Source organism: Nematolebias whitei, chromosome 2 (genome assembly GCF_014905685.2).
Source record: "Nematolebias whitei isolate Nwh7 chromosome 2, NemWhi1, whole genome shotgun sequence".
NCBI lineage: Eukaryota > Metazoa > Chordata > Actinopteri > Cyprinodontiformes > Rivulidae > Nematolebias > Nematolebias whitei.
This window is the reverse complement of record NC_056499.1, coordinates 40520946-40548918: the sequence shown is the minus strand read 5'-3', so window position 1 is coordinate 40548918 and position 27973 is coordinate 40520946. Positions and strand designations below refer to the sequence as shown.

The window sequence follows — 27973 nt, the reverse complement described above, 5'->3', positions numbered from 1 at the left end:
ACATGGACGCTCTTCCGATTATATATATATATATAACAAAGCCTTTGATATTGGTGAGTTATTGGCTGATGTTTAACTTTATTGCTAATATCGGTCGATACGGATACCATGCCAATAATATTGTGCATCTCTAATTTAAATAAATGACAAACTAGTATTGAGTTGGTACTGACACCAATCATTGAGCAGCAAGTTAATGAAGTATTTTAATGAATGTAAAGTTCATATTTGTCTCCAAGTGCTTCAGCAGAATTGGAGCATGTGCTGCACAGTGAAAACGCACGAGGCCTTGCTAACTCCACACAAACAAACAGCTTACTTTCATTAAGGGATTATCCACAGGGGACGACTACAGTCTGAAATATGTTGGCTTTAAAAAAAAACAAGAAATCATCCTACTGTTAAGAGCAAAGAATATCAAAACTGAAATGTTATAAAATAGTCATGCACCTACATTGATCAAAATAGATAAGATCATGATTTGATTTATCAGAATTCTTCATCTAATCGAAGGAGTTTCTTGTTGATTTTTGCATGTAGGGAGTGAATGGTGACTCTGTGCACTACTGTGTGTCATCGTCTACTGCAGAGCTTACAGGGGTTTTAGGCTTGTTTTGTAAATACAATGTGTACTGTGATGGATGTTTTCAAAGATATGCTTGGAAATACATCTGAAAAATACAAGTAACAATCCGCCAAACAAGTCGTTTGTTTTACAGATTAATAAATAGTAAAAATGAAAGACTATTAAACTATAAGCTAACCATGTGCCCTTAAGACTTTTTGTCTTGTTTTGCTTGTGGAAACAATTTTGCACCCGGATTTTGTTTGCAGTTGGACTTGAATAGCTTTAGAGAAAATACTTTACTTAATTTAGATAATCCAAAAACAGTAAATGCAAATACTGTATATGGAATTGCATCACGAAAAAAAAAATTCCTCCACTCACATTTTTGTAACTTAATGGGAAATCTCGGTTCTTTCTTATCTATTCAGTGTTAAACACAGAGAAGCAGCTCAAATGAACAGGAAAAATTCACGTCACATAAAAGATTGAACATGGGGCCAGCTGGGCTGAGCACACACACACATCAACACACACACACACAGCAAAAATAAAAAGCAGCAAAGGCAAAAGATCAGCCCTACTTAGAGAAAAGGTTTCCATGGCCGCATCCTCAAGCTGATCCCAAACGGAGCTCTTATCTCGCCCTGGAGGAATTTCCCATCAAGAGCAGCAGAAGGGAAGAAGAAGCAGCGAGAGGAGGCGAGAGGGGTTAGGCAGAGAGGAGTGAGTAGATTTAACGACAAAAACAAGAGCAGAGCGAGCCGAGACACACGTCACAGAAACAAAACACAGTTTAAACCAGACGGCATGAACATTTATTCACCCGGTAGCTTGGAACAGACATTAAACATAGATTTCTTTATTTATGAGAGAGACATGGTTTAGCAGATACAATATGAGGAGATATGAAGACTACAGGAACCTCTCTACTCCACATTTCATTACTGAAGCACAAAGTGATGTAATGTCAGTAGATACAGGTGTAGTTTAAAGTCACAATTAAGAACGCATTTCAAATATTTTTTATTTCACTCATTTCTCCTTAGTTCTCTTATGAATCCTAAATTTATTTTTTTATCAGCTTTTCCAAACCAACCGACTTTACATAACATTTATTCATCTCTGATTTTATTATAGTTTACTAGAAAACACAACAATGGAAAAAAAAATGCTAATTCGATGGATCAAACTTAGAATTAGATCTGATTTCAGCTTTTTTTCCTCTAACAGATTCATCTTTCGGACGACTGTACGAACATGTTTGCGTTGTATCTCGGTGCAATGCCAGTAAAGTTTATTCTGATTCTGATTTCATCACAGCTTTAAAATATTTTCTGCAGCTTTTAAAAATAGAAAAAAATAAAACTTTTTTTTTTAATCGCAAGATCTTGAATTTGTTTGTTCATTCTCTTGTTGCAAATCAATTTATTGAAGGAGAAATTTGAAGGCACAGAAAGTAGCTACACGCCCACAGAAAAATGTAAACAGGCCCTGATTTACTGCGTGCGTAGTGCACTGATAAGAGTTTAAATTTAAAGTTTTAAATATCATTAAATAAAAAAGTTAATGTTAGTAAAGCAAAGCACCACCAAGAAATTACCGTTTTTTAGAAACACAGATGAAATTAACGTCATGCATGTCAGCTGTTTGACTCCGAGCTAAAAGATAAAGCAGAGAAAACCCGAGCGCGTCACTTACCCAGCAGGCCTTCAAACAGATAAATCCTCATACTGATGTCCTCCATGGGCTGTGAAGGTGGGCCCTTGACAATCACAGGTACCGGTTCTTTAACACCTGGCTTCAGAGTGTGAGTCTTTCCCTGTGGAGTGCAATGAACACCATCACTTTTATAAAGGGCTTAATTACTATCGGTTTGTGCCAATAATGACACAAACTGATGCAGGCTCTAACAAAATACTGCTGGTATTTACTGTGAAGGAAGAGCACCGTCTAAATAAACTGGATTCTTTAGGTTTGACTCTAGAATTTACTGCTGACTGCAGCCTCTTTTGCCCCTGAAGAACAACACAAGTTTTGTGTTTGACAAAGCTGCGACAGCTGCTGTGAAGATGAGGCTCAGGATGTTTCACGACACAAGACGAAAGACGTTTTCTGTTCGTGTGAAAAGCCGCAAGACATTACCAAATAAAAACTGTAAGGCTTCACGCTGCCTCCAGTAGGCCCCTGAGCCGATGCTTGACAACGTAAATATAAATGCAATTTGCTCAATTTACTGACAGCTATGATTCTTGGCAACAACAGCTAATAATTTTCTTGGAGAGTAAACTTTGTCTTTCACAGAGTTCAGAGGAGTTCGAAGATAGCCGTTTTATAATGACAAGTGCTTTCAGCTTCGACTGTTTAGTGTTCAGCAGGTTGTTCTTGCTTGAACTTACGAACACTGAGCTTGTGGCTGGATTGGTTTCAATCTCGCTGTCAGACAGAGTTCCTCTGGACTGAGTCAAATGAGGAGCAGTCCTCCCTCCGAGTCCTTCTCCTGCTGTGCTGCTCAGATCGCTGTCGGCTCCCAGAGTCTCTCCAGAGCTATTGCTTATCTACAATTTAAAATTCAGAGTAAGAAAACTGCACGGAAATTTCAAAGTAAAAATATATAATAGAAGGTATGTTCGTATTTATTGATGATAGTGTGGCACTTCCCTCGGATCTGGAGCATGCTTTCTGTTTAAACAGGACTCATTTTTTGAGGCAACAAGTGTTTTCTTAAATTACTTCATATATTTAATTCAACATATATCACACTTCTTGTACCAGGATAACATAACATGCATGATGGGTACAAAATACACAAGTTATACCTTAATATCCTGTAAATCTGGGGTGCCCAATACGTTGATTGCGATCTACCAGTCGATTGGAAAGGTAATATGAGTAAATTGAATGGCATTAAAAAAATAGATGTCAGCCTATCAACCATCCTCACTATGAAATTTGTCACAATTAGGCCTGTCACAATAACAAATTTTTTGGGGCGATTAATTGCCTCAGAAATTATTGCGATAAACAATAATATTGTTTGAAATTTGACAATAATTAGTAATTACTGTAAAATTTAAGAAGAAATGTTGGTTCATTTGTTTTGAGTGTAGTACCCGTTAGTAGAGGTTCAAGGCATCAAAGTTCATGCTCAATCATCCAGGTACCAAATCCAATAATGCTCAGTTAGGTCATCTGGACAGTTTATTTTTTGTATAGACGTTTCGCCCTCTATCCAGACGGTTTCATCAGTCTGAGAAGTCCCAAATAAACCATTTCCCCACCAAGAAGTGCACTCCTTTAGTGGACCAACCAGTTTGCTGGAGGTAAGATGGTTTCTGGGGGCTGTCCTGTCCCCCGTCAACTCCTCCCAGGCAGCCAGCCACAGCCAAAGTGGTTCAAGGCATCAAAGTTCCTCCAGAAACCATCTTACCTCCAGCAAATTGGTTGGTCCACTTAAGGAGTGTACTTCTTGGTGGGGAAACAGTTTACTTGGGACTCCTCAGACTGACGAAGCCCTCCGGATAGAGGGTGAAATGTCTCTACAAAAAATAAACTGTCCAGATGACCTGACTGAGCATTATTGGACAACTGAAGACACTTGAACATTACAGGTGCAAGATGTAACTAAAACCCCTGACAGTTTTTGTTTAAAACTAGTTAAAGGATTAAAAGACTCCAACCTCAGCTTGAGCTGCAGATCATTTCAAGACCATGGGCCTTAACAGGACAAACTCATCTTTCCTGACTCTGTGCGCACAAAGGGTACCTTAAACCATAGCTAGATACTGGTCCTGAGACTGTGTTCTGGAGTGAAATTAACAATTTTTTGACGTTACAAGATTTTGACAATACAAGCTGACATTCAGCTTAAGGCCAGGGCTCATGGACACTTCTGGAATTTACTAACAGAAGAAAAGTATCCATCCATCCATCCATCCATTATCTTTAACCCCCTCTTCCATTTGGGTCACGGGGGTCGCCGGTGCCCATGTCTATCAATCACTGTGCGAGGGGCGGGGTACACCCTGGACAGGTCGCAAGTCCATCACAGAGACACACAGAGACAAACAACCATTCACTCTCTCACTCACACCTAGGGACAATTTAGAGTTACCAATCAGTCTAACATGCATGTTTTTGGTCTGTGGGAGGAAACCGGAGTACCCGGAGAAAACCCATGCATACACGGAGAGAACATGCAAACTCCAACCAGAAAGGCCCCCGAATCGGGATTTGAACCGGCAACCTTCTCGCTGAGAGGCGGCAGCTCTACCAGTTGCGCCACCGTGCTGCCCTTTTTAACAAATCATTCTAAGGATATTAATCAGCGCGTTATCACATTCATACACTGATGGGACACACATCGGAGGCAATGAGGGGTTCAGTGTCTTGCCCAGGGACACTTCGGCATGTGTCTGCTGGTGGATTCGAACCCTCAACTCTTGCATTGGAGGACAACTGCTCTAACCACTCAGCCACAGCCGCCCTGGGGTTGAGTGGTTAGAGTATCCCTTTTTGGGAAAAGTACCCCAACATGAGGAAATGTGTTACCTCCTTGACTGCATTATTTGCCTCCACTTATGTACATGTACGCGAGCCAGCCTTTCCCCACATGAAGATTATTAAGTCCAAATAGCGTTCCACCATGACTGATGGTCATTTGGAAGTGTGCTTGAGGCTGGCTATCAGCAGCTACTGTCCGGACTATGCATCCCTGGCTGATTCCATTCAGTGCAAGTCATCAGAGTAAGGTAATGACAAAAAATGTACAGAGTTGTATTGTGCAATATATGTTCATACAGTTATGCAAGGCTCATGAACATATATTGTACAAAGAATACTTTATATGTTCATAAATAAGTATGTTTTGTATTTTTATAGTATGGTAGGTAGATCACTTGGACGTGGCCTTTTTAAAAGTAGCTTGCATGCTGAAACAATGTGGGCACCCCTGCTGTAAATCAGTCACATATGAAGCTGTACAGACAAACTAATTAGCATCAAGTGATATCTGTGTTGGCCATGCCCTACCACTGTGCTAGCCTCTGAGTCCTGGCTGGTGCTTCTCGTCAGAATCAGTGGCTCTGAGCTGGTCACAGACTCCGTGTCACTCTTCTGCCAACCCAAAAGGAAGAGGAAGATATGTAGAAATGACTGGGACACTTTAGGAGTGGTGGACAAGTGTGAACCTTTGCACCCCGACAGAGAAATCAGACAAGTTTTCACACATCCCGATTGAACCAACCTGTGATCCAGATGCAACGCTGAGGCCGCTATCAGCACTGATCTGGGACTTTTTCTCCTCTGCATCAGCTGCCGGCGGGCGTTGCTGCTTTGCTCCTTCAGACCCTGCAAAATACACACATTGCTCAGCCCATTTTCATCAACAGAACCACGTTTTCTCCTTACCTTACTGAGTCGCCTCGCTCAAAGTCAGCGTAGCACAGAAACACTACAAACATCTGAAGAGCCAAAGCCTCTTAAACACTAATATACTACATGTGCACGTAAAGCACACTGGATACCATACTGACGCTCAAGGATGAGCCTGACATTTAAGATTTAAGCTACTAATATCTCAGAATGTAGGAAAAATAATTTATATGCTTATAAAAGTAGGAAAAAAATTATACTTCGTCACCTTTAACTTCTGAATACTTAAGTTCTTAACAAGTTCAGTCATCTTTTAAGATCAGACAGAAGGGACAAAGAGGCAAGCAAAGAGTGGTAAACATCGCAACTGGGTAAACATTACAAATGAAAACCAAATAGCAGGAGCATGACAATAACTTTCAGTCAGTGTTGCAAATGTTGTTCAGTTAACACCAAGAACAGCAAACAGACAGGCAGTTAGGCATGCAGACGAACTCATGGCTGGTAAAGGACACGTTTTCCGTTTCAAGTGAGACTGTTTTTTTATCATCTCCGTAGGTGGATATGTGGTGACGCACACACTCTTACAACGTCCATATGATTTCCACTTTTTGTGACATTTAACTAAACCACGTCATGAAGCCTTTAGTGCATCGTAACTGTGAAATGTTGGCTGCAAATACCAAGTTTACACCGAGCCACTTGAAACTGGGAAAAAGTACAGTTAAAAATAGAGCGGGACAGGGCAGTGGGTATTCAGTGTTGATCTTTTGATGCATGGTTGCAAGAACAAAAAAAAAAATAGGAGGAAAAAAAATCACCAAAATACAAAATAACATTTGCTTAATCCAGTGAGTATAACAGAAAGTCAATATATCAATGCAGTGCCTATAAAAAGAATCCACCGCCTTGAATGTTTTATGCGTTCATTGGTGTCATAAATCAGTCATGATCAATATAAATTGGCCTTTATGACAAAAAAATTGGGTTTAAAAAACCTTCATTAACAAAGTGTAATCACATTTCTACAAATTAATGCCAATTAAACGAAAAATGTAACGTAAAATAAGCACATTATAATTTACTTTCTTTTAAAGTGACTGTTGTTAATCAACTGAAATATTATTGAAAAGTACAAGTCGAGATGGATTCAAAAGAATTTCCAAGACACCTGTGAGAACTCTGAGGGAGATACAAGCTTCACCAGATGAGATGGGAGAGACTGAGCATACAGAACTGTTAACCAGGTTCTTCACCAGCCTAAGCTTTAAGGGAGAAAGGCAAAAAGAAAACAAGTGTTTGAAGCAAACTCAATAAATCTTGACTAGTTTGCGAAACAGCATGTGGAAGACTCCATGGTCGAGTGCTTCTCTACGGTCGACCATGAAAGGCTAGTAAAGATAGACTGTAAAATAAAATAAATTTAAAAAGTAGAGATGGTCCTTGAGGACAGGCTGATGCTGTCTGCTAAAGAAATGTGCTGTATGCTCAGTCTCCCCATCTCACCTGCTCAAGCTTGTAACACCCTCAGAGCGCTCACAGGTGTCATGATGGTCCATCCATCCATCCATCATCTTCCGCTCGTTCCGAAGTCGGGTCTCAGGGACAGCAGCTTGAGCAGGGAGGTCCAGACATCTCTTTCCACAGCCACCCCTTCCAGCTCTTCTGGGAGGACACCAAGGGGTTCTCAGGCCAAACGAGAAACATAGTCTCTCCAGTGTGCCCTGGGTATTCCCTGGAGTCTCCTCCCAGTTGTCCGAAGCACCTCTCTAGAGAGGCGCCCAGGGAGCATCCATACCAGATGCCCGAACCACCTCAACTGGCTCCTCTCGATGTGGAGGAGCAGCGGTTCTACTCTGAGTTTCTCCTGGATAACTGAACTTCTCACCCTATCTCTAAGGGAGAGTCCAGCTACCCTGAAGGAAACTCATTTCAACCTGCTGTATCCACGATCTCATTCTTTCAGTCACTAGTACCCAGAGTTCATGACCATAGGTGAGGGCAGGAATGAAGATCGACTGGTACACAGAGAGCTTTGCCTTACGGCTCAGCTCCCTCTTCACCACAATGGACTAGTGTTGTGTTCAAGACCGCTTAACCCGAGACCAAGTCAAGATCAAGACCAGAGTGCACCGAGACCAAGACAAGACCAAGACTTTTAGGGTCCAAGACCAAGTCGAGACCAAGACCAGAGTGTACCGAGACCAAGACAAGACCAAGACCAAGACCAGAGTGTACAGAGACCAAGACTTTTAGGGTCCAAGACCAAGTCGAGGCCAAAACTGAGGGAAGGCGAGACCAAGTTGAGACCAAGACGTCAAATAAAATATAAAATTTTATTATAAAATATTTTTTATAAAAGTTACATACTGCAACGTTAAGTTTGCTTTTGAATGAACGTATAAGCTTTTATAAATTTTCAAAGCTACATAAAGAAATCAGACATTCAGTGGCCTAACTTCATGTGAGTCAACAATAAAATTACACAAGTGTTAAATTGGAAGCAGCTTCATCACATGTCAAGCCTTAAAAAAACTGCAGTGGAAAAACACTCTTCATAAGTCCAAACTCAAGACCAAGGATAACCATGTAGTTGCACAGTGGTTTCAATAAAGTAGTAGATATACACCTAAAAAAAATTACATGAAAAGATGTTAGTTACAAGTATATTATTTGTGATTTAAATAGCCACATTTTATAACTGATGATATGGCAGACATCTTCTCAATCACTTCTCACTTTCTTGAAGTGACCAGTGTTGCCAGATAAGAATCGAGTTTCCAGCCCAAAAATCTGTTAAAAACCACATCACACAAAAATCCGCCCAGTCCGTCTATTGTTGCAGTATATTTACTGTTTGAACATGAACGCACATCAAGCCATGGTAATTTAACAATATGTGGCAAACGCAACAATCCAACAAAAATCTTCCCAGAGTTCTCAGCAAAATCAGAATGAAAACTGCCCGATTGGTAGTAAACCACCAAATCTGGGAGTAATGCGTGCGAGTGAAAGGGGGGTGGGTGTAACAGCAGCAACAAAAACGTATTTAGCAATGAGTCACGTTAGATTTGAGTCAGTACGTTTTGTCTCCAATAAAAGCAAAACTGTTAACAAATAAACTGGACAATATTCTGGCAATTTAGTGATATTTCCACAGTTGTGGCCTTGACTGGTCTTGATATAAAATTCAGAGTCCTCAATGTCTGAGACAAGACCGAGATCATCAAAAAGTGGTCTTGAGACGAGTCTCAAGACCGGTCACTCGTGAACAAAACCCCGAGATACTTGAAACTCCTCCATTTGAGGCAGAACCTCCCCCTCGACCCAAAGAGAGTCTTGCATGGTCACTCAGTTTGTGAGAACCACCTGCTCTTGGTAGATTTACACGTGTCCCATATTCCTTTCATTTCTTGAGGATGGATTTTACAAAACGTCTGGGGATGTTTAGGGCCTTGGAAATCCTTTTGTATCCATTCCCTAACTTGTACTTTTCAATAATCTTTTCTGAGTTGAATCGGGACAGTCACTGTCGATGGGGTTAATATTTATGCAATCAGTTTTTTTGCATTACATATTTTTATACGCGCGTCGAAAAGTGAACATATCGTGGTATGGTTGCCATCGGTACGTCTGTAAACTTTCTCTTATCCTGCCCATAATTTCTGATCTGCTCAAGATAACTTAACAAAACTTTATACACAGAAACATCATCACTACATGGAGTGTAGGAGTGAGGAATACTTTCATCACCCCAGCTTCAAGGTCAAGCCCACAAATCAAGGTTAAATGCTATACAAGGTCTTTGCTTGCCTGGGTCATAAATTATTTTGAGCAGATCACAAGTTAACAAAATGTGATACATAGTTGTACCGCCATTAGACATCATGTCCCATTTTTCCTCATCACCCCAACTCTAAGGTGAAGGTCACAAATCAAAGGTAAATGTTATACAAGGTCTTTGCTTATCTGGGACATTGCTATAAATTGCTGTATAATTGTTTTCCAATGGGCATATTATGTACCGTATGCAGTACTTTTGTTATTATTGGGATTACCTTGTAGTAACTTAATTTGACTTTGTCAAGATAAAGTTATTTTTTTGTCAAAATGGCTAAACTAAATGGACCATGACGGATTTGTAATAGCAAGAAAAGTTTAAAACATCTAAAAGGGAAAATAATTTTTAAAAGCACTGCATTTTATGCCAAGAACTCCATTACAAACAGTAAGTTTGTGCTAAATGCCCACATCAGTAAACCATTCATCCTATTTTTATTTTTTTTAATAAATAAATAAATGATAAACAAGATTGGTTGAGATCTCACATCTCAAAACTTGATTATGAGATAAAGTAAAAACAAGATTGTATTTTATCACAGCTATGTGTCATTAGGAAACCGAAGTTAAGGATCAACTCAAATTTAAATTAAACTTTAAAGAATACAAAATGCAGCAATGCAGTGTGAAATTTACAATGTGCAAAAGTTTTAAACCACCAATATTTTATTTGTACTTCGCTCCAAAGGATTCAGACTTTCTGTTAATCTCAATGTAATTTTGATCAATTGTTTTGAATTCTTTCTGAAGCCCTTTCAAAGTTTTTATTAAGACTTTAGCTGTTTTTTTTTAAAATACTGTTATTATTTTCATTCTAGCCAATGTATTTGACTTGACAACCTGCTGCTGTGGTCATCATTTATGTCTATACCATATTTAAAAACAGCACATGCTGACCAAAGAGCTGTACAGTTTAAAATAGAAAAGCAATGCAGATGAGCTCAAATAATAAAAAGAAATACCACAAATAATTGTGCACTGTGGTTTTAAAAAGTAGGGAAGATGGACAAAACACAGAAGTATCATATTATATATAAAAGTCAAGTCTTTGGGAAACATCCAGTAAAAAGTGAAGACTTGAGAGATGAATCATGCTTATTTGAATTATCTTAGCTCTTTTAGAAGCACCTTGTTGGTGCTTAAACAAATCTTTATGTCTATCCAACTATGATCTTGGGTATATTTTATAGAAAAATTAGTCTTTGTGAAAGGATGCTGGTAACAACATGCCAAAAGATCTAATATAAAATTATTACCAAGCTGTTCATTACATGTAGACAACAACTTTCAGCACCAACTATTATTATACTCTACTGTAGACGGAGCATCACAACTATTTTAACCATAGAATGCTGGAGCCTTTTAAATGCCTAAATAATTCATCAGAATCACTTTTTAGACGAAAGCTTGTCTAAAAAAACTAAACTTTGAAATATCCTGATGCATGCTCAATAATCCAGGTAGATAAATCTAACAAGGTTGAGTCAGGTCCTCTGGACGAAGAAGAATCCGTCCAGAGGACCTGACTCAACCTTGTTAGAAAACTTTGAAATACCTTTAGAAAGCCTCAAGGCATACTGAACTAAACTTGAAAAGATTACAAGAAAGTCTGTATCATTTAAAGCAAAGAAAGGAGTGATAATTCAAGTGTTAGTGTGGCTCCGATGCCCCACTACAGACAAACGTTACTACTTGATACCTTTAAATTGACACAAACCTCAGTCACAATTCTTTATTTTGTAGTTGACAATGAAGCAAGTGAAGCATGATCTTATAATCTGAAACTATGACTCTAAACCTGTTCTGAAGAAGTTATCCACTCGAATCACTTTCAACGTACACGTATATTTCTTTAATCATTTATGATGACACTAGAGAGTTTGAAAAGGTAGAGATGAAGAGGGGGTGGATAAAAGTCAGCAGCTACACACCCCAATCTTTTGTTCTTTGGTGTGTGAAAAGTTTCTTACTCTGTTGTTTTTCCATAGCATTTTGCTTATCCTGGTGCTTGCTCCACAATTCTACCCAAGATGCATTGCAAGCAAGGAGAGAAAGACAGAGAGAGAATCAGAGAGCTGGTTGAAAAGGCATGTATGGTGGGTGAGCATTAAAATCCAAACTCAAAACAAAATGAGCTCTAAAGTTGGGTCATTACCGAAGGAAGGTGTTTTGTAATGCTTGCATGTAGCTGCGATTTGTTCTCAACTACAGAAAAACACATTTGGCTGCAATAAATCCAGAGTGCAACAGCTACTCGGGTAACATTACAACACACAGCTCCCAGCACAGAGCCCTGGAGAGCCACACAGGGACATCAGAAAGAGCTTTGGCTCTGACCGCAGGTCGGCTGATTCCATCCATCACAGTTGTCTGGCTCTCCAAAGCAAAGATGGGAGAGAGATTCAGCTGATTCAGAAAAGGAGCGTGGGATGGGGTTGGGAGGCCAGTAAGCCAGCAAGTGAAATGGAGCGGTTGCAGAAGCTGGGATGCAAGTCTCATAGCATTCTGTAGAATTGAAGGTGCAACTTCTAACAGGTAGAAAAAGGGGGGGATGGGGAGGGGAGGTGTGGGTGGTTGGACTAAGAACAGTCCCCGGTAAACAGACCCAGGATATTAGAAAACACAAAATGTTTGTTAATCTGGGTATTCCTTTAGCGACCAATACAAAACACTCCTGCTGGGACTGTTCACTGGGGAGTGATGCTTCCACCCTCCATGCCAGCGTTGAAGGGAGCAGTTATTTTCTAAGCACGCCTTGAAGAAACCTGCAGTAAAGGTCCAGACAAACACCGATTTGACTATCGATGCACACAACTCTGGTTTCCCTCGTCCACTACTGCAGATTTACACACTGAAGGAACAAAACATGCATTCAAGGTGCCAAGAGGCCAACAACAAATCCTCAGGAAGGAGAAAACAGCTGCACAGATGTTTCAGGAAAAGGGACACAAACACACACAGTCCAGGTTGGAGGGAAGGAACATATATTCCAGACACTCTTCAGAACAACCTTAGATTTATTAATGAGGCCCAATTATACAGCATTTTATTTCTTTGTAAATCCTTTCCAAACAAATTTTAAGCCATCCCAAATAATTAGCAATAGTGACAGTCAAAGTGTGTGGAATAATTGCACCTGTAAATGTCCGTCTGGGACAAGTGAATGGGGTCTTTTCTTGGTAAGGGGTGGGGGTATAAGGTTTATGAGCTCATACATGGGGAAAGAGGGACGATTTACAATGCACATGCAACCAGGCTGGAGTGGTGTACACACCAATCGAGGCAATAAAGTTCTCCTCGTTCAGACTCCGGGTATCAAAATGGTGGGCTCCTTTGCCTGTTGTGTGGTGAGGCAGCTGCAGCTGGGGAATATTCAGGAGGCCCTGAGGCCGGGCTGTCTCCATACGACCAGAAGGACTCTCTTTACTCCCCGGGCTGCCAGCACTGTCTGTGGGGCTTCGCTTGCGTTTTTCTGGGTCTACCAAGTTACCAAAATTAAGGGGCCAAAAACACAAGAGTTCATCAAAACAACAGAAGCACAAAGTATGTAGAGAGTTACGTACACTGGGAGAGGACTGGAATTATTGGACAAAAGCAAATCACAGTCTCAGTTAATGTTTTAGTGAGTTAATAACTTGCATGCAGCATAAAAGCTCAATATAAATGAAAAGCAAAGACAGAGTCAAGTGTTAGCATCACAAGCACCCTATTGTTTTGCTAATCAGCAGTCAAAGAGATCAGAAAATGTAGTTTAAAGTCCATTTAGATCTATGCCGTGCGTTCAACTCTTGGGACATACCTTTGGTCTGATAATGGGTGCGTGCTATTTCCAGTAAGCTGAAGACACTGGCCATGCCTCCAAGGCCAGCGTTGGTGTAAGAGTGCTCCAGACTGGACACTGTGCACTTCAGGATGTCCAGCATGCCTTTGTAAACCTTTCTGTTCACTTCCTGTAAAAGAAGAGAGAGAGAGAAAAAAGTAAGTTTTATAGAGTTGTATATAGGTAAGAAAATACACACTACAATTTTTACTGTCTCACATCTCCGCCATGCTGTGCAGGTGTAAAATTATTACCTGATTAAATGCAATATTTAATGACATGGAAAATAAAAATGTTCTGCCGCAAAAGGAAAAAAATTTAAGAAATGTGACCAAAAGATTGTTACATATATTTCTCCTGTAACTACCGTACCCACCACTGCACCCTGTATTCACTGGTTAACTGCTCATCATTAACTTCACACAGACTCTCCCACTGGTACATTTTATATTTACATCACTTCTTGGTCTGCTGCCTTCATACATCTCCTCCTACACGTCACTATGTGAGTGCAACTACAGGGTGCACTCTCAGGACATTATTACCTGCAGTGTCCCCTCAGTGCAGACTGAACTAGGCAAAAGGTCCTTCTACTTCGCTCCTGTTTCCTGGAATATCTTGCAAAAAGATCTGAAGCGCTCGACCTTGACCTCTCTAAGTGGCTTCAAACATTTACTAAGTTCCTGGGAAAAATGGGCCATATCATATCGTCCACGATAATACCAGTAAAAAAAGCTTGCCCGGGCAAAAAAATTATATCATGATATGCTAATTTCATGACATAATACATCAGGGTGCCCCGCCCCGTTAACAGAACGGAGCGCGCCGAACGACCACACCGAATTGCCCACCCCCTCTCTAGGTGATCAGAGACAGAGCATCAGAGAAATGAATCATTCCTGTAGGAACAGAGGAAGCTGAAACACCACAAGTTCAGGGTCAGCTAATCACCTTGTCACAAGTTCTGGAAGTTATAGCTCATTTAAAGACAACATATATTTTGTTGTAAGTTACATTTATGCTCAACAGATCTTAAGCTTTCATTTTATTTAGTTATTTTGGGAAACTTCCCCTGCACTTTAGTTTTTGTGGTGGATTTATTGATCTATATTTTGTGCAGACTTTTTCAATCTAAATAACAGAAGGATAATTTTTATTTTTATACTTGGAGACTGAATACTTTACTAAATAAAGTAATTTCAGTAAAATGACTCCTTGTTTTTTATTTTATTTTATGTAATACTGCAAAACATGTTAATTTTGTCAAATAAATAACTATGATTTCTGTTTTTTTTATATTGCGAAATTTATCGTTATCGTCAGAATGCTGAAATATCACAATATTATATTTGAGCCATATCGCCCACCCCTACTCAGAGGTAGATTTTTTTTTTTTTATATATTGTTCAGTGCCAGACATTTAAAAATGTACCCAATTTTCACAAATCAATTTTCACAATTTTGATCAAATCTTAAAACAAACTAAAAAACCTTGTATGACTGCACATAGAGCTACAGCCATTGTTTGCTTGCTAAGCAGATTAGCTGTCTCAACCATCTTGACATTGGTTTATTATATTCTAAAAGTTGTGTATATATATATATATATATATATAACCATCTAATCTAATCTAATAATAATAATGACCAGGATGCTGGATTCTCTGCTATCTTTACTCATCTCGACTTAAAACTCAATCACAAGACACAAAAGTGCCTCTCATTTAAAAAGCAAGACAAAATAAGAGCATGACAGGAACGTGGAAAAACTCATTTAAATACTTGAGAGTTTTTTGGCAGTTTTGTTATTTTTTGTGTTTTTTTGGAACCAAAATTGAAATTGAAATGCACATTTGATTAATTGCACATCCCCAGCGGATACAATATGTCAGTAAAGACTGAGACAGAAATAAAGCAGGCAGGACTGGTGCTAAAAAATTGAATGCTTGACCAAGAGTTTTTAGTTTTAGCCATCTTACCACATCACGTATGATCTCCTGTCTGGCGTCTTCCTCAGACTGAACGGCTCTGTTCAGCTTACTCAGCACGAAGACTCGAAGCTGCTCGTTCTCCAACAGGCGGCGCACTTTTTTCATGTTAAGCCAGCCAACACCTTGTCCGTCCAAAACACTCTGCACCACTTCTTTTAAGAACTGCTGATTTTCACTGGATGAAAATAACAAACTGAGATTATTACACAGCACTTTGTGTGTACTGTATTTGAACAATAATAAAATGATGACAGTGTGCTTTGTTCTTTTGTTGGTTCAAGACAAGAGATGATGTTAGCAATGCTCCACCTTGTGTTGTTGACTCGACCCTGAGGAGAGGGAGACTCTCTCTTCACTGTTGGACTGTGTTTAATCACTGACGACTTCTGGTCCACAAGTGCTCGAGGTGCCCGTGCTCCTGGAACAACAACCAAACAATGACCTTTCTCAACTTAAAGGAGTCAAACAACCACAAAGTATAGGCAACACCTTAACAGTAAAGGGTCACAAGACTTGAAAGCACTCAGGAGAAGTAGTCAAGAAGGAAAAAGCCTGGTCACCAGAATTGTAAGGGTAAAAAACAAACACCTATTTTCATTCTTTTCAAGGGGACACATTTATATTTGAAGACTTTTCACACTTATCTACAATTGTACAGACAAGTTACAAGAAAAACTACAATCTAATGTTATAATGACACGAGAAACAAAGGACAAAAAAAAAAAAAAAAGACACACACACACAGGAAGTAGTTCAAATGATGTTCTTGGTGTTGGTGTCACACATCAGGAGGCATAAATTTTAAAATAAGGAGGAGGACAGTGCCTGCGGCACAACATTAGAGACATCATGCATGACAGTAACAATGAGCTGGGTGGATGAATAGATGAATAGTATTCATAAGAAATATGTTACAATAAAAGTTGGGGTGGCTCGACAATTAAATCCATCTGAAATAATGAAAAAAAATCTCTCACATATAAACAGATGTTTCAGTTTCATTTACTCAACTTTCCCAAACAAATTATATTGTCTATGTTGTTTAATCCATAAAAATGTAATTAAAATAAATTGTTTCAGGTCACTTTAAAGAAAACGCTACAAAAATATTGATGATTTGTAACTTTTGTGTAAACGAAAAGGATGCTTGGATCTAGTAGTAGTTTTGATAACAGCTAAACATCTAATATAACCATCAACGGGACAGACACATCTTCAGTCATATTAGCAATAATAAAATAAATCACAGCTTTTCCACTATAAAAACCTATGTAAACTGAGAACGTAAACAAAAAAACAGACTTTCCAAAACTTTCAGTGAATTTGTGTGTATTTGCTAAACAAACCAAAGATCACAGTGTAAAATAGAAAACGTCTAAATGGCTCAACATGCTAAAGTGTAAAGGGCTTGAGGAAAAAGATTTCTTATCGTAGAACCTACAAACAGGATTCCAAAAAAGTTGGGACACTAAACAAATTGTGAATAAAAACTGAATGCAATGATGTGGAGATGGCAAATGTCAATATTTTATTCGTAATATAACATAGATGACAGATCGATAGTTAAATCTGAGTAAATGTAACATTTTAAAGGAAAAATATGTTGATTCAAAATTTCACAGTGTCAACAAATCCCAAAAAAGTTGGGACAAGTAGCAATAAGTGGCTGGAAAAAGGAAATTGAGCATATAACGAACAGCTGGAAGACTAATTAACACTAATTAGGTCAATTGACAACATGATTGGGTATAAAAAGAGCTTCTCAGAGTGTCAGTGTCTCTCAGAAGCCAAGATGGTAAGAGGATCACCATTTCCACCATTGTTGCGCAGAAAGATAGTGCAGCAATACCAGAATGGTGTTACCCAGCGTAAAATAGCAAAGACTTTTAAGTTATCATCATCAACCGTGCATAACATCATCAAAAGATTCAGAGAATCTGGAGCAATCGCTGTGCATAAGGGTCAAGGCCGTAAAACTCTACTGGATGCTCGTGATCTCCGGGCCCTTAAACGTCACTGCACCTCAAACAGGAATGCCACTGTCAAGGAAATAACAGAATGGGCTCAGGAATACTTCCAGAAAGCATTGTCAGTGAACACAATCCACCGTGCCATCCGCCGTTGCCAGCTGAAACTCTACAGTGCAAAGAGGAAGCCATTTCTAAGCAAGCTCCACAAGCTTAGACGTTTGCACTGGGCCAGGGTTCATATAAAATGGAGTGTGGCAAAATGGAAGACTGTTTTGTGGTCAGATGAGTCACGATTTGAAGTTCTTTATGGAACACTGGGACGCCATGTCATCCGGACCAGAGAGGACAAGGATAGCCTAAGTTGTTATCAACGCTCCATTCAGAAGCCTGCATCACTGATGGTATGGAGTTGCATGGGCGCTTGTGGCATGGGCAGCTTGCATGTCTGGAAAGGCACCATTAATGCAGAGAACTATGTTCAGGTTCTAGAACAACATATGCTCCCATCTAGACGTCATCTCTTTCAGGGAAGACCCTGCATTTTTCAACACGATAATGCCAGACCACATTCTGCAGCAATCACAACATCATGGCTACGTAGAAGGATCCAGGTACTGAAATGGCCAACCTGCAGTCCAGATCTTTCACCTATAGAGAACATTTGGCGCATCATAAAGAGGAAGGTGCGACAAAGAAGGCCCAAGACGATTGAACAGTTAGAGGCCTGTATTAGACATGAATGGGAGAGCATTCCTATTTCTAAACTTGAGAAACTGGTCTCCTCTGTCCCCAGACGTCTGTTGATTGTTGTAAGAAGAAGGGGGGATGCCACACAGTGGTAAAAATGGACTTGTCCCAACTTTTTTGGGATTTGTTGACGCCATGAAATTTGGAAACAACAGATTTTTCCCTTAAAATGATACATTCTCTCAGTTTAAACTTATGATCTGTGATTTGTGTTTTATTCTGAATAAAATATTGACTTTTGCCATCTCCACATCATTGCATTCAGTTTTTATTCACAATTTGTTTAGTGTCCCAACTTTTTTGGAATCCGGTTTGTACATCAGTTTTTGTACTGAACGTTTTTTAAACCTACATTAGACAGTCTCGAGTCCAAAAGAGCATTTGTTTTGACAGATAATATGCTTTGAATATATTTAGTTAATGATTACATCAACAAACTATAAATAAGATAAATGGTTCACAGTGTTTAATATAAATCATACTAAAGGGAAGAACAAACAAACAGAACAGCAAAGCAAATAACTTAGTACTTTGGTACGACTCAACAAAAGGGTGTGTCTACACTCGAGTCCAAGCATCAACACACCCAACATGTTGTAGTTATTTAGCAGATTTTTTTTCTGAAGCAGCTTACTGGAAAAGCATTCAAACTTCAATTCAGTAAGTCTCTGTGTTTAATACTTTATTTAAAACTCATGTTTTAACTAAAGTAGATGTTTTTATACTGCCACATGAGTAAGAAGTACAGAAGTGCAAATTAGATATAGTAGGGTGTTTGTGGTGTTGTTATATTTAAAAACACATTGATTGTTTTCATGAAATCAGAATGAAATGAATTTTAAAAGCAATTGTTTTGTTCTGTTACAAATTAAGTTTGGACCGTAGGTGTCTTTTATATCAGTGGTCCCCAACCACCGGGCCGCGGACCAGTACCAGGCCGTGGGTCAATTTATACCGGGCCTCACAGAAAAAAAAAAATTATTTTGAAAAATCACCGGATTATCTCCACCAAATCTGTCAGTGACACAGGTCAACATACACAGACACCATCACAGACCTTTACACCTCCAGATGCAGGAAGAGGGCCACCTGCATCATGAAGGACCCCACTCACCCAGCACACACAATTTTTGCCCTGCTCCCCTCAGGAAGGAGGTTGAGGAGCATTAAGTGTAGAACCACTAGACTGAGGAACAGCTTCTACCCTGAGGCTGTTAAACTCATGAATCTCAAGCCAGGATAATCACTGTGAAAAATCACTTCATGTTGCTGCTGATCTGTTCCATGTTGCTGCTGATCTGTTTCATGTTGTTGTGTTCATGCGTGCTCATCTGCTCACACAGACTCATGCTCATGTTCGTGCTGCTGTTCAACGTAATGTTTTTATGCTATTAGTGCTTAATGTATTTTAGTTGACGTTTTTCTTAGTTCATATCTTAGATGTTATTACTGTTTTTCTTAGACATTTTATTGTTGGATGTAACTGGGACCCTGTGTACATAATTTCGCTCCACCACATGTACCACATGTGGTGTGAATGACAATAAAGAAACTCTGACTCTGACATACACAAGTGGTAAGTTTCAGTTTCTGTCAGACGCATGCGCAGATTGGTTCTACATTGCCCGTTCGGGTGGAGTCTGGAGTAGACAGGAGGAGGTGCCTGGCCGTGTCTGCACATTTGAAGGATCACTGCATATTTTTCAACCCGCCTGACAAAGAGTGACTGTAAAACCATTAACTAAATAAAACTATAATTTTAAACAAAGCTTCCTAATATCACATCAGAGCTGGTTTTGTCTTGAACTTTTTTGAATTCACATCAGAGCTGTTCCTTCGCATTTCTGCTTCTGCTCTTAAAAATATCTCCGCCCCTAAAAGTTCAAAGTCATGGGCAATTTCATAAAAAAATACAAATATAATTAAAGTTTTGCACTATGCATAAGTTTCTGCGCTTTTGTGAACAATCTGATGTGTGAATCACTGCGGAGCAGGGAGGAGGATGACGAGGCTCAGCTGCCCCCAGTGTGGGATCTACTAATTAAATGAAAAATGATCCTCCACTTAATACACTTATTAATCACACATAAAGTGATTAAAAGTACATTTGAAATACAGGTGCTGGTCATAAAATTGGAATATTGTGAACAAGTTGATTTATTTCAGTAATTCCATTCAAAAAGTGAAACTTGTATATTCATTCATTACACACAGACTGATATATTTCAAATGTTTGTTTCTTTTAATGATGATGATTATAACTGACAGATCAGCAAATTCATTTTGTCCTGAAGAGCTGCAGCAGCTTTGCAGTCAAATTCTCTGGGTAGGTAGATCAATCATGCAAGACCACCACATGTCTATTGTGAAGGTGGCAGCTGTAAAGGCAGGCAGTTTCATGGAGAAAACACCTCCATCCCTCATCTGTGCTCACCCCGTCATACAACCAACCAACCTCCGACCTCCTTTCTGACTGAGGCCCAGTTATTTGTCAAGTGCCAGGAAATCTACAGGAAGAAGAAAAAGATGCCAAAGTTGAAGGAAGCTAGGCAGTGATGAAGACACAGCGGGAGCGGAAATGGGTGAGATTTGTGATATTTAACATTTTTGGATTTTAAGTTGGAGTGCAGTGTAGTGTGTTTAGTCAGTTTTAGCGTGTCTGAGTGGAAACAAAGAAGCGATTTTTAAACGTGAAGCTGCAGCTTTCGTTTGATGTTGGGGATGGAGCTGCGGACCCAGAAATGGATGAAGCGCAGAGTCAGAGCCTTCTCAGACAGAAAAGGCAGAGATGAAAAAGGAAAACAGAGTCTGAGACAGAGTGAGGACTTTGACAAGGAAGTGGGAGATTAATTGTTATTGTTAGAAAAGGAAAGAGACCACCGAGTGCCACACACCTGCCTGTGCCTAATCCCTGGCATGATGTCATCAACCATTGTTAAACATCGACCAGGTGTTTAGGTGTTTCTTTCAATGGCTTGTTTGGTTAAGGTTTGTTTAACACTTGTACACCAATGACAAAAATAAAAAAATAACCATCAGGTGTTGGTCTTTACCATCAGCTGCTAGAGGATAAGGGCTTTGTACCAGTTATTCATTGTATATGGTTGACCAAATAATTAATCTTAGAAAAATAATATTTTTTAGGTTAGTCCAGCTTTCAGACTACTCTTTAAGTTACACACACACACACACACACACACACACACACACACACACACACACACACACACACACACACACACACACACACACACACACACACACACACACACACACACACACACACACACACACACACACACACACACAGTTTCCCCCATATCCATCCATCCAGTCTTTTTATAATACATGAATAACAGAAGTCCTTAAGATACCAGTTTGACAGTTTTTGTTTTTTACTTTTTCACTGTGCATAGCTTTGGTGAGTTTATTATTTTCCAGTGTGTTTTTATAATAACTAAAAAATTACCATGATAAAACATCACATGTGTTTGATAAAGACTGGGACTCAGCTCTTCAAATCTCACAAGGAATAGAAATGTGAAAACTGTTATAAAAATGCATGCTGTTGAAAAGACAACCGGCACCTTGCTACACAAGACTGACTTCAGTTAAGAAAAATAAAAAATACAACTTTGATTTAAAATTTGCACATTTTTCCTGAAGTCATCGCTTATTGTTCTCAGTACAATTACTGCATGATTGAGCCCAACCCCAGTTTTTATTCTGAGCGAGAACAAGAAAACAACAAACAATAGATGCTGGTTCATTGGTTTATAATTTTATATTCTTGTTTCATATTTATAAAATGTTCCTCTGGGTCTTTTGCTTTATCTTGGGGGGTTTGTGCTTTGTAAATGTTGCTCCATTTCATCCTGGCTGCTGTAGATCTAATGTCCTGTTCAATAATTCTTCTAAACTGTAAATTTTTAAAATGATAAAGAACAAAGGGGAAAAAAAACAAGACTGAGAAAATAAAAAAATTGTGAGAAAAGTCTTTATGAATGATAATATGATCAGACAACACACTCAGTGTTTCACTGAACCTCTGATGACACACAGTGACTGAAATAGGACAAAGAACATGGAGGAGATGCTGGAAGATGCAACTGACTGGCTTGGAGAAGCATGCAGCTCACTCAATAAAAAGGGCAGAACCCACCTTCTCCGCTCCCCGGGCCGGCCTCTGTTATTATCTCCATTAGAGAATTTAGCCCAAATACTGCGCACAAAACCCAGAATTAGTGCAACCAAAAGTGGACAGAGAGAGAGACACCGGCCCAGACACAACCAGTCTGACCATCAACCCATCACACAGTAGACATGCACACTTAATATGGAGCAAAAAAAAAAATCAAAAAGAAAGGAAAAAAGTCAATGACAGACAAAAAAAGAGAAATATGATGATGGTTCAGAACCCTGAGGTGTTTGATGAGATGCATAATGGTCAGGTTGTTAGAAAACATTTACAAATTACATACGAGTTCAAGCAGTACTTCCGTGTGTATACATCAGTAATGTGACTTGTGTAATGATTCAGGACATTTCAACTATGAGAATTAATTTAGTCGGGATGCAATTTTCTCATCAGACAGTTTGTTGGAGCACAAAGCACAGAAATACTTAACTTACTGACCATTTAAAAGCTGCAATGACTTTCAACAAGGAACCAACACACTCACCAAACAAGACAAAACGTGAGGGTCAAAAACCAGGAGGGAGAAACTTCCATTCACTTAAGACAGATTTTTCTGTGAACATTGTTTAAAGATGTTACAACATTAAAGTAATATGCTGATTAATAGTTTGCATCCTTCTTGTAGTAATAAGGATGCGTAGATGCCACTGTAATAACCGTTAGTGGTCACAGAAGAAAGCTCAACTATAGGTCTGAGAATCTAAACAAACAAGGATGGCAGAGGAACAGGGAGGAAAGCAAAGACACAAAATGTAAATTAAAGGTGCCTTTTCTATTTTAGTCCTATACTGAATAACAGGCTGTAAATCACTTTCAAAACCTAATGAAACTCCTAATCAGGACAAATTATCACAGCAGACATGACATACCCGGGCTGTCGGGGACTTCTGAACAACAAAAACAAAAACACATCACAGTCAAAAGGACAGAATGTCAATGGCAGCTATTCCACATGAAGTAGAGCTATTGAGTTAGTTCATCATGCTCCAATTGATACATTTTTCTCTCAATAGAAACAAAAAGAAATCCAGCCAGAACAGATTGTACTCCATTTTAAACTTAATCCATTACATTAGACAGTGGTTCCCAAAGCCATTGCAGGGGTGGGGAGGGCAACGGTATGACTGAATGGAAAAAAAAAAAAAGAATGCTTAGACACTGCTAGTGTAACAGGATAATAATATTACTCTAAGTAATGCTTCCAATTCCACCAAACCATAATTTGTTAAGCAAATCAGTTCATTTTTTTGTATTAGTACCTGTTTGAGCAGAACAGTGAGTATGTCCTACTGAACTTGAACGCAGCCAACGCAGCATAGTCACGTTATCTCACCTGGCACATTCAGAGACGAGGCTAGATGCTGCTTTGGGTTACCGGAGGTAAGATGTGCAGTGCCCTGGGCCCTGATATAATACATTTTTATTGCTTGATTCACATTTATAAGTTGTATATATGCACTTGTGTGGGAATATAAATGTTGTTTCTTTGACTACAGAACGTTATCTGACCTATTTGAGCCGAAATATATGTTATATTTCAACGTATATACAGTAAGCTAATGCAAGTTTGTGTGTCAGAGTTATGCTATCGCTAGCTTAATTTTGCACCATGTGTTATGCTTTTTTTAGTTTTATGGATTTTTCTTTATTTTTTATCCTATTTTCTTGCAAAGGGAGGTGCCTGGGAACAGGCTGTTAGAAGTACAGAAAAGAAGTGAGAACTAAACGCGTCTTTGTTGCTCAATAAGTCTTTACATTTTTTCCTCTCAGGGAGTTGTTCATGTTTTTAATCCCATTTTGCACAGAGAGGCATTTTTAGAAAAAAAGATTTATTGATAGCAATGTTGAATATTGTCACCCAGTAAAAAAAAAAAAAAAAAGCAGATACACTTAAAGCAAGTACAAGGTAAAGATATTTTTGTTTTTTAAAAGAGGTTGTAGTTCATATTGCAACATAAGTTATTGTAGTTTACTTTTATTAGTTAAAAAAAGTTGGTGTAAAATAAACTGCAATGCCATTTGAAAACAAAGTGTGTGTGTGTATCTGGTTGGAGATTGTGTGTGTGGAGCAAGAGGCGCAGAAATTTTCTTGTAAATCAAAGGGGGTGGGGGTAGCCGAAAAAGTTTGGGAACCACTGCATTGGGAGGTAGTAAAAAAAAACCTTCAAATATATTTAAGAGAAACTGTGCAGAGAAACAACTTCACATTTAATATCAGATAGGGATGCACAATATTACTGGCATGGTATCGTATCGGCCGATATTAGTGATCAAGTTAAATATCGGACATTCCATCAAAAAACTCACCAATATTCTGTTTTGTTCAATATTTTGTTCAATATTATGTTTTTATGGCTTCTGTTTTAAGTAAATTTTTAATTTAAGAAACTCAAGTACATCTATTAATGCACTACTACATATGCTTATACTTGTTTCACTTATCGCTTGTGAACAGGTTGAGTTTAGATTGGTGAAAATTTACAGATTTGCACTGTTCGAGTGTTGTCATTGTGTTAGAGAGTAAATGTCATGAATAATTGACATTAAACATAATCCAAGGTGAAGCGTTACATCATTTTCAGCCCCATTTTTGGCATCTGCATTTGGTAGAAGGCCAAATTAACAAAGAGCATGCAGAATAAATTAGTATTTTAATTCTACAGCAGAGAAAGCTATGCAGTCTCTGTAAGTAGGTCAAGGGGGAAAAATATCGGTATTGGTATCGGCATCGATTATCAGCCAAAGAAGTTTTAACATGTTGGCATATCGGATATTGGTAAAAAATCCAATAGCGTGCATCCGTAAACATGTAAGGAATGAGATAAAAGGGATATCTGTTTTGGGGTGGATTTTCCTTTCAGGACTCCTGAGAGAAAAAAAACAGATTTTTTTTTTCTCAATAATCTCGTTTAAATAGTGCCATGTATGTTTGGAAACCAAATAAGAGGAAAGTCAACCTTTAAAAACAGTTGTACAAACCTGCATGTTCCATTTCCTCCTCAACATCAATGTTAAAATATTCTTTTAACCAAAGAAATCATTTAAAAATAAAAATAAAAAAGGCAAAAAGGACAGACAGAAAATTAGTAAAAAAAAATAAAAAAAAAAGACTAAAAATGTACTTTATTAGCCTACATGTAATAGCCATATTTATTTAGTTTATACACAATTACAAGTCTTCCTAAATATTTAAATACTGGAAAACAGTTTAAATGCGAACAAAACTGCAAACATGAAACAGTAACTCAAAAAGTATTTAGCAAGTACCATATTTTTTGCCGTATAAGTCGCACCTTTTTGCATAAATTTGCAGGTCCTGAGACTTATACACCGAAGCGACTAATATACGATTTTCCCCGATATTTATAACCCAATTGTTGGCTGAGATCTGATGACTTCATTCATTCTGACATGAAAAATATCAAACATTACTAACAAAGTCCATGCTCAATAATCCAGGTTTACAATCCAACATTTTTCAGTCAGGTCATCTGGACAGTTTCTTTTTCTTTGCTGAAACGTTTCGCCAAAACAGCAGAACTGGTTTGTTCCACTTTTGGAGTAAGCTGTTGGGGGAAGAATCAGTTTTGTTGTGTGTTTCCTTGACTGATGAAGCCTTCTGGATCGAAGGCGATACGTTTCAGCACAAAAAAAGAGAAACTGTTCAGATGACCTGACTGAAAAATGTTGGATCAAACATTACTATTTGCAGCAACTAGAGGTCCCTCGAGCTTTATGGCAAGGCAAGTGTCTCATTAATAGGTAAAAGTGACTATTAATGAGACACTTGGTTTGCCATTCTAAGCCACCTTCGTCTTGCTCAGGAACTCCTGAAGCAAACATAAAATCAGCTGCATTTTGCTGCGCCGCTCATGTAAAATGCAGCTGATTTGACCATTAAAGTGCATTTATTAAGAAAAAGTTAGACTGAGACACACCTTTACTATAAAGTCGAGCAAACAAATAATTGTTTTTAGGTGGTTATTTTGTTAAATTTTGAAGAAATGCACAGCGAGTCCTCCCTCTGCTCCAGCAGCCGTGAAATGATTTTTGAAATGCAACTGATTTGACTGTCAAAGTGTATTTATTAAGGAAAAGTTAAACTGCGACACACCTTTGCTATAATTTCGAGCAAACAAATAATTGTTTTTAAGTGATAAACTTATTACATTCTTGTTAAAGTCCTCCCCTGCATGCTCCTGCGACCGCCATTTGGCAGCCAATTGATTTTTGGCACAACACCAGCCCACGTTTACAGGTGGTCAGTGGTGACACATAATAGATGAGACTTATACAGCGAAGTGACGTATATATGTTTTTCTCACTTTGAGACATTTTTAGACTGATGCGACTTATACGGCGGTGTGACGTGTACGATACAAAGTGTGTTAAGCCTAGCAAAAAATATTTATAATGGTGCAAAAAATTTAACACTATCCTCAAATGTTGTCACGTCCAAATTAATGTTTTTAACAAGCAAAATTAAAAAAAAACATAGCTCATAAAAAATGGCAGGCACACAGATTTTTTAAAGGACTTCCTGGAGTTGTTCAATTAGCTCCCTCTCTTACCTTTCAAACTGGGGAACGGTGTGGATTTTTCCCTCGCTGCCTTGTTGGGAAGTGCAAGATTGGACAAACTGAAACTGGTGCCATGGTTCTTGTAAAGATTGCCTGAAACGTGAGTGAAAATGTAATGACTGGACATGCAACATGGCTTCTATTGTGAAGAAAAGCAAGCAATAATAAGGTATCACAATTAACGTTTATTATTCACAACACATTTTGGAGAAAAAAAAAAGGTTATTCTAAAAATTCAATGACAAAGCAACTTTTGTTACAAAATGGAAACAAAAATATGGATTAATAAAAATACTATATTAAATGTGTATAAAATGTAAAAAAAAAAAAACTCAATATTCTTGAAAAATGTTTAGATAATGCAGCCTTTGCCTAAACCTACATTATCTGCATGAACAGGGTAACGTTCGTGCTGCTGTTTGGTGTATTGTTTTTGTACTACTAGTGCTTAGTGTATTCTTAGTTTAGCATATTTCTTAGTTCATATCTTAGATCTTATTGCTGTTTTTCTTTACAATTTATACTTTGTTGGATGTAACTGGCACCCTGTGTACAATTTCATTCCACCACATGTACCACATGTGATGTGAATGGCAATAAAGAAACTTTGACTTTGTATCTGCAGGTGTCAGCAAGTCAAATTTAAGACTTTTTAAGACCTTTGTAATGCCACCAGACTGAAAAACCTGCAAGTACAGGCGATGGTTGAGGGATCCTCATAGCAATGAGACACATCTGAGTTTAGTTTTTGTCTGTTTATTGAGCATAAAGTGATATTCAGTTCTCTCTGGCTTAACTGCTATAAGTACAAGTGAAGTTATTTGGTTGTAAACATACAAACCGGATTCCAAAAAAGTTGGGACACTAAACAAATTGTGAATAAAAACTG

The 27973-nt window shown here is 38.5% G+C and overlaps 1 protein-coding gene across 15 annotated transcripts in view; it reads right to left on the bottom strand.

The window, feature by feature from the left end:
* madd (MAP-kinase activating death domain) overlaps positions 1-27973 on the bottom strand; it is a 76024-nt gene that overhangs the window by 12406 nt on the left and 35645 nt on the right. For 4 of the 15 annotated variants that reach the window (XM_037691846.1, XM_037691862.1, XM_037691883.1 and 1 more), the window contains 11 exons: positions 27076-27177; positions 15899-16007; positions 15578-15764; positions 13578-13728; positions 13053-13256; positions 11749-11799; positions 5811-5914; positions 5597-5680; positions 2965-3123; positions 2267-2387; positions 1150-1212 (listed from right to left, as the gene is read on the bottom strand). In XM_037691846.1, the coding sequence (XP_037547774.1) occupies positions 1150-1212; positions 2267-2387; positions 2965-3123; positions 5597-5680; positions 5811-5914; positions 11749-11799; positions 13053-13256; positions 13578-13728; positions 15578-15764; positions 15899-16007; positions 27076-27177 (1335 nt within the window). The remainder of the gene's footprint in view (positions 1-1149; positions 1213-2266; positions 2388-2964; positions 3124-5596; positions 5681-5810; positions 5915-11748; positions 11800-13052; positions 13257-13577; positions 13729-15577; positions 15765-15898; positions 16008-27075; positions 27178-27973) is intronic. The other 11 variants (XM_037691854.1, XM_037691944.1, XM_037691891.1 and 8 more) reach the window with 4 other exon arrangements.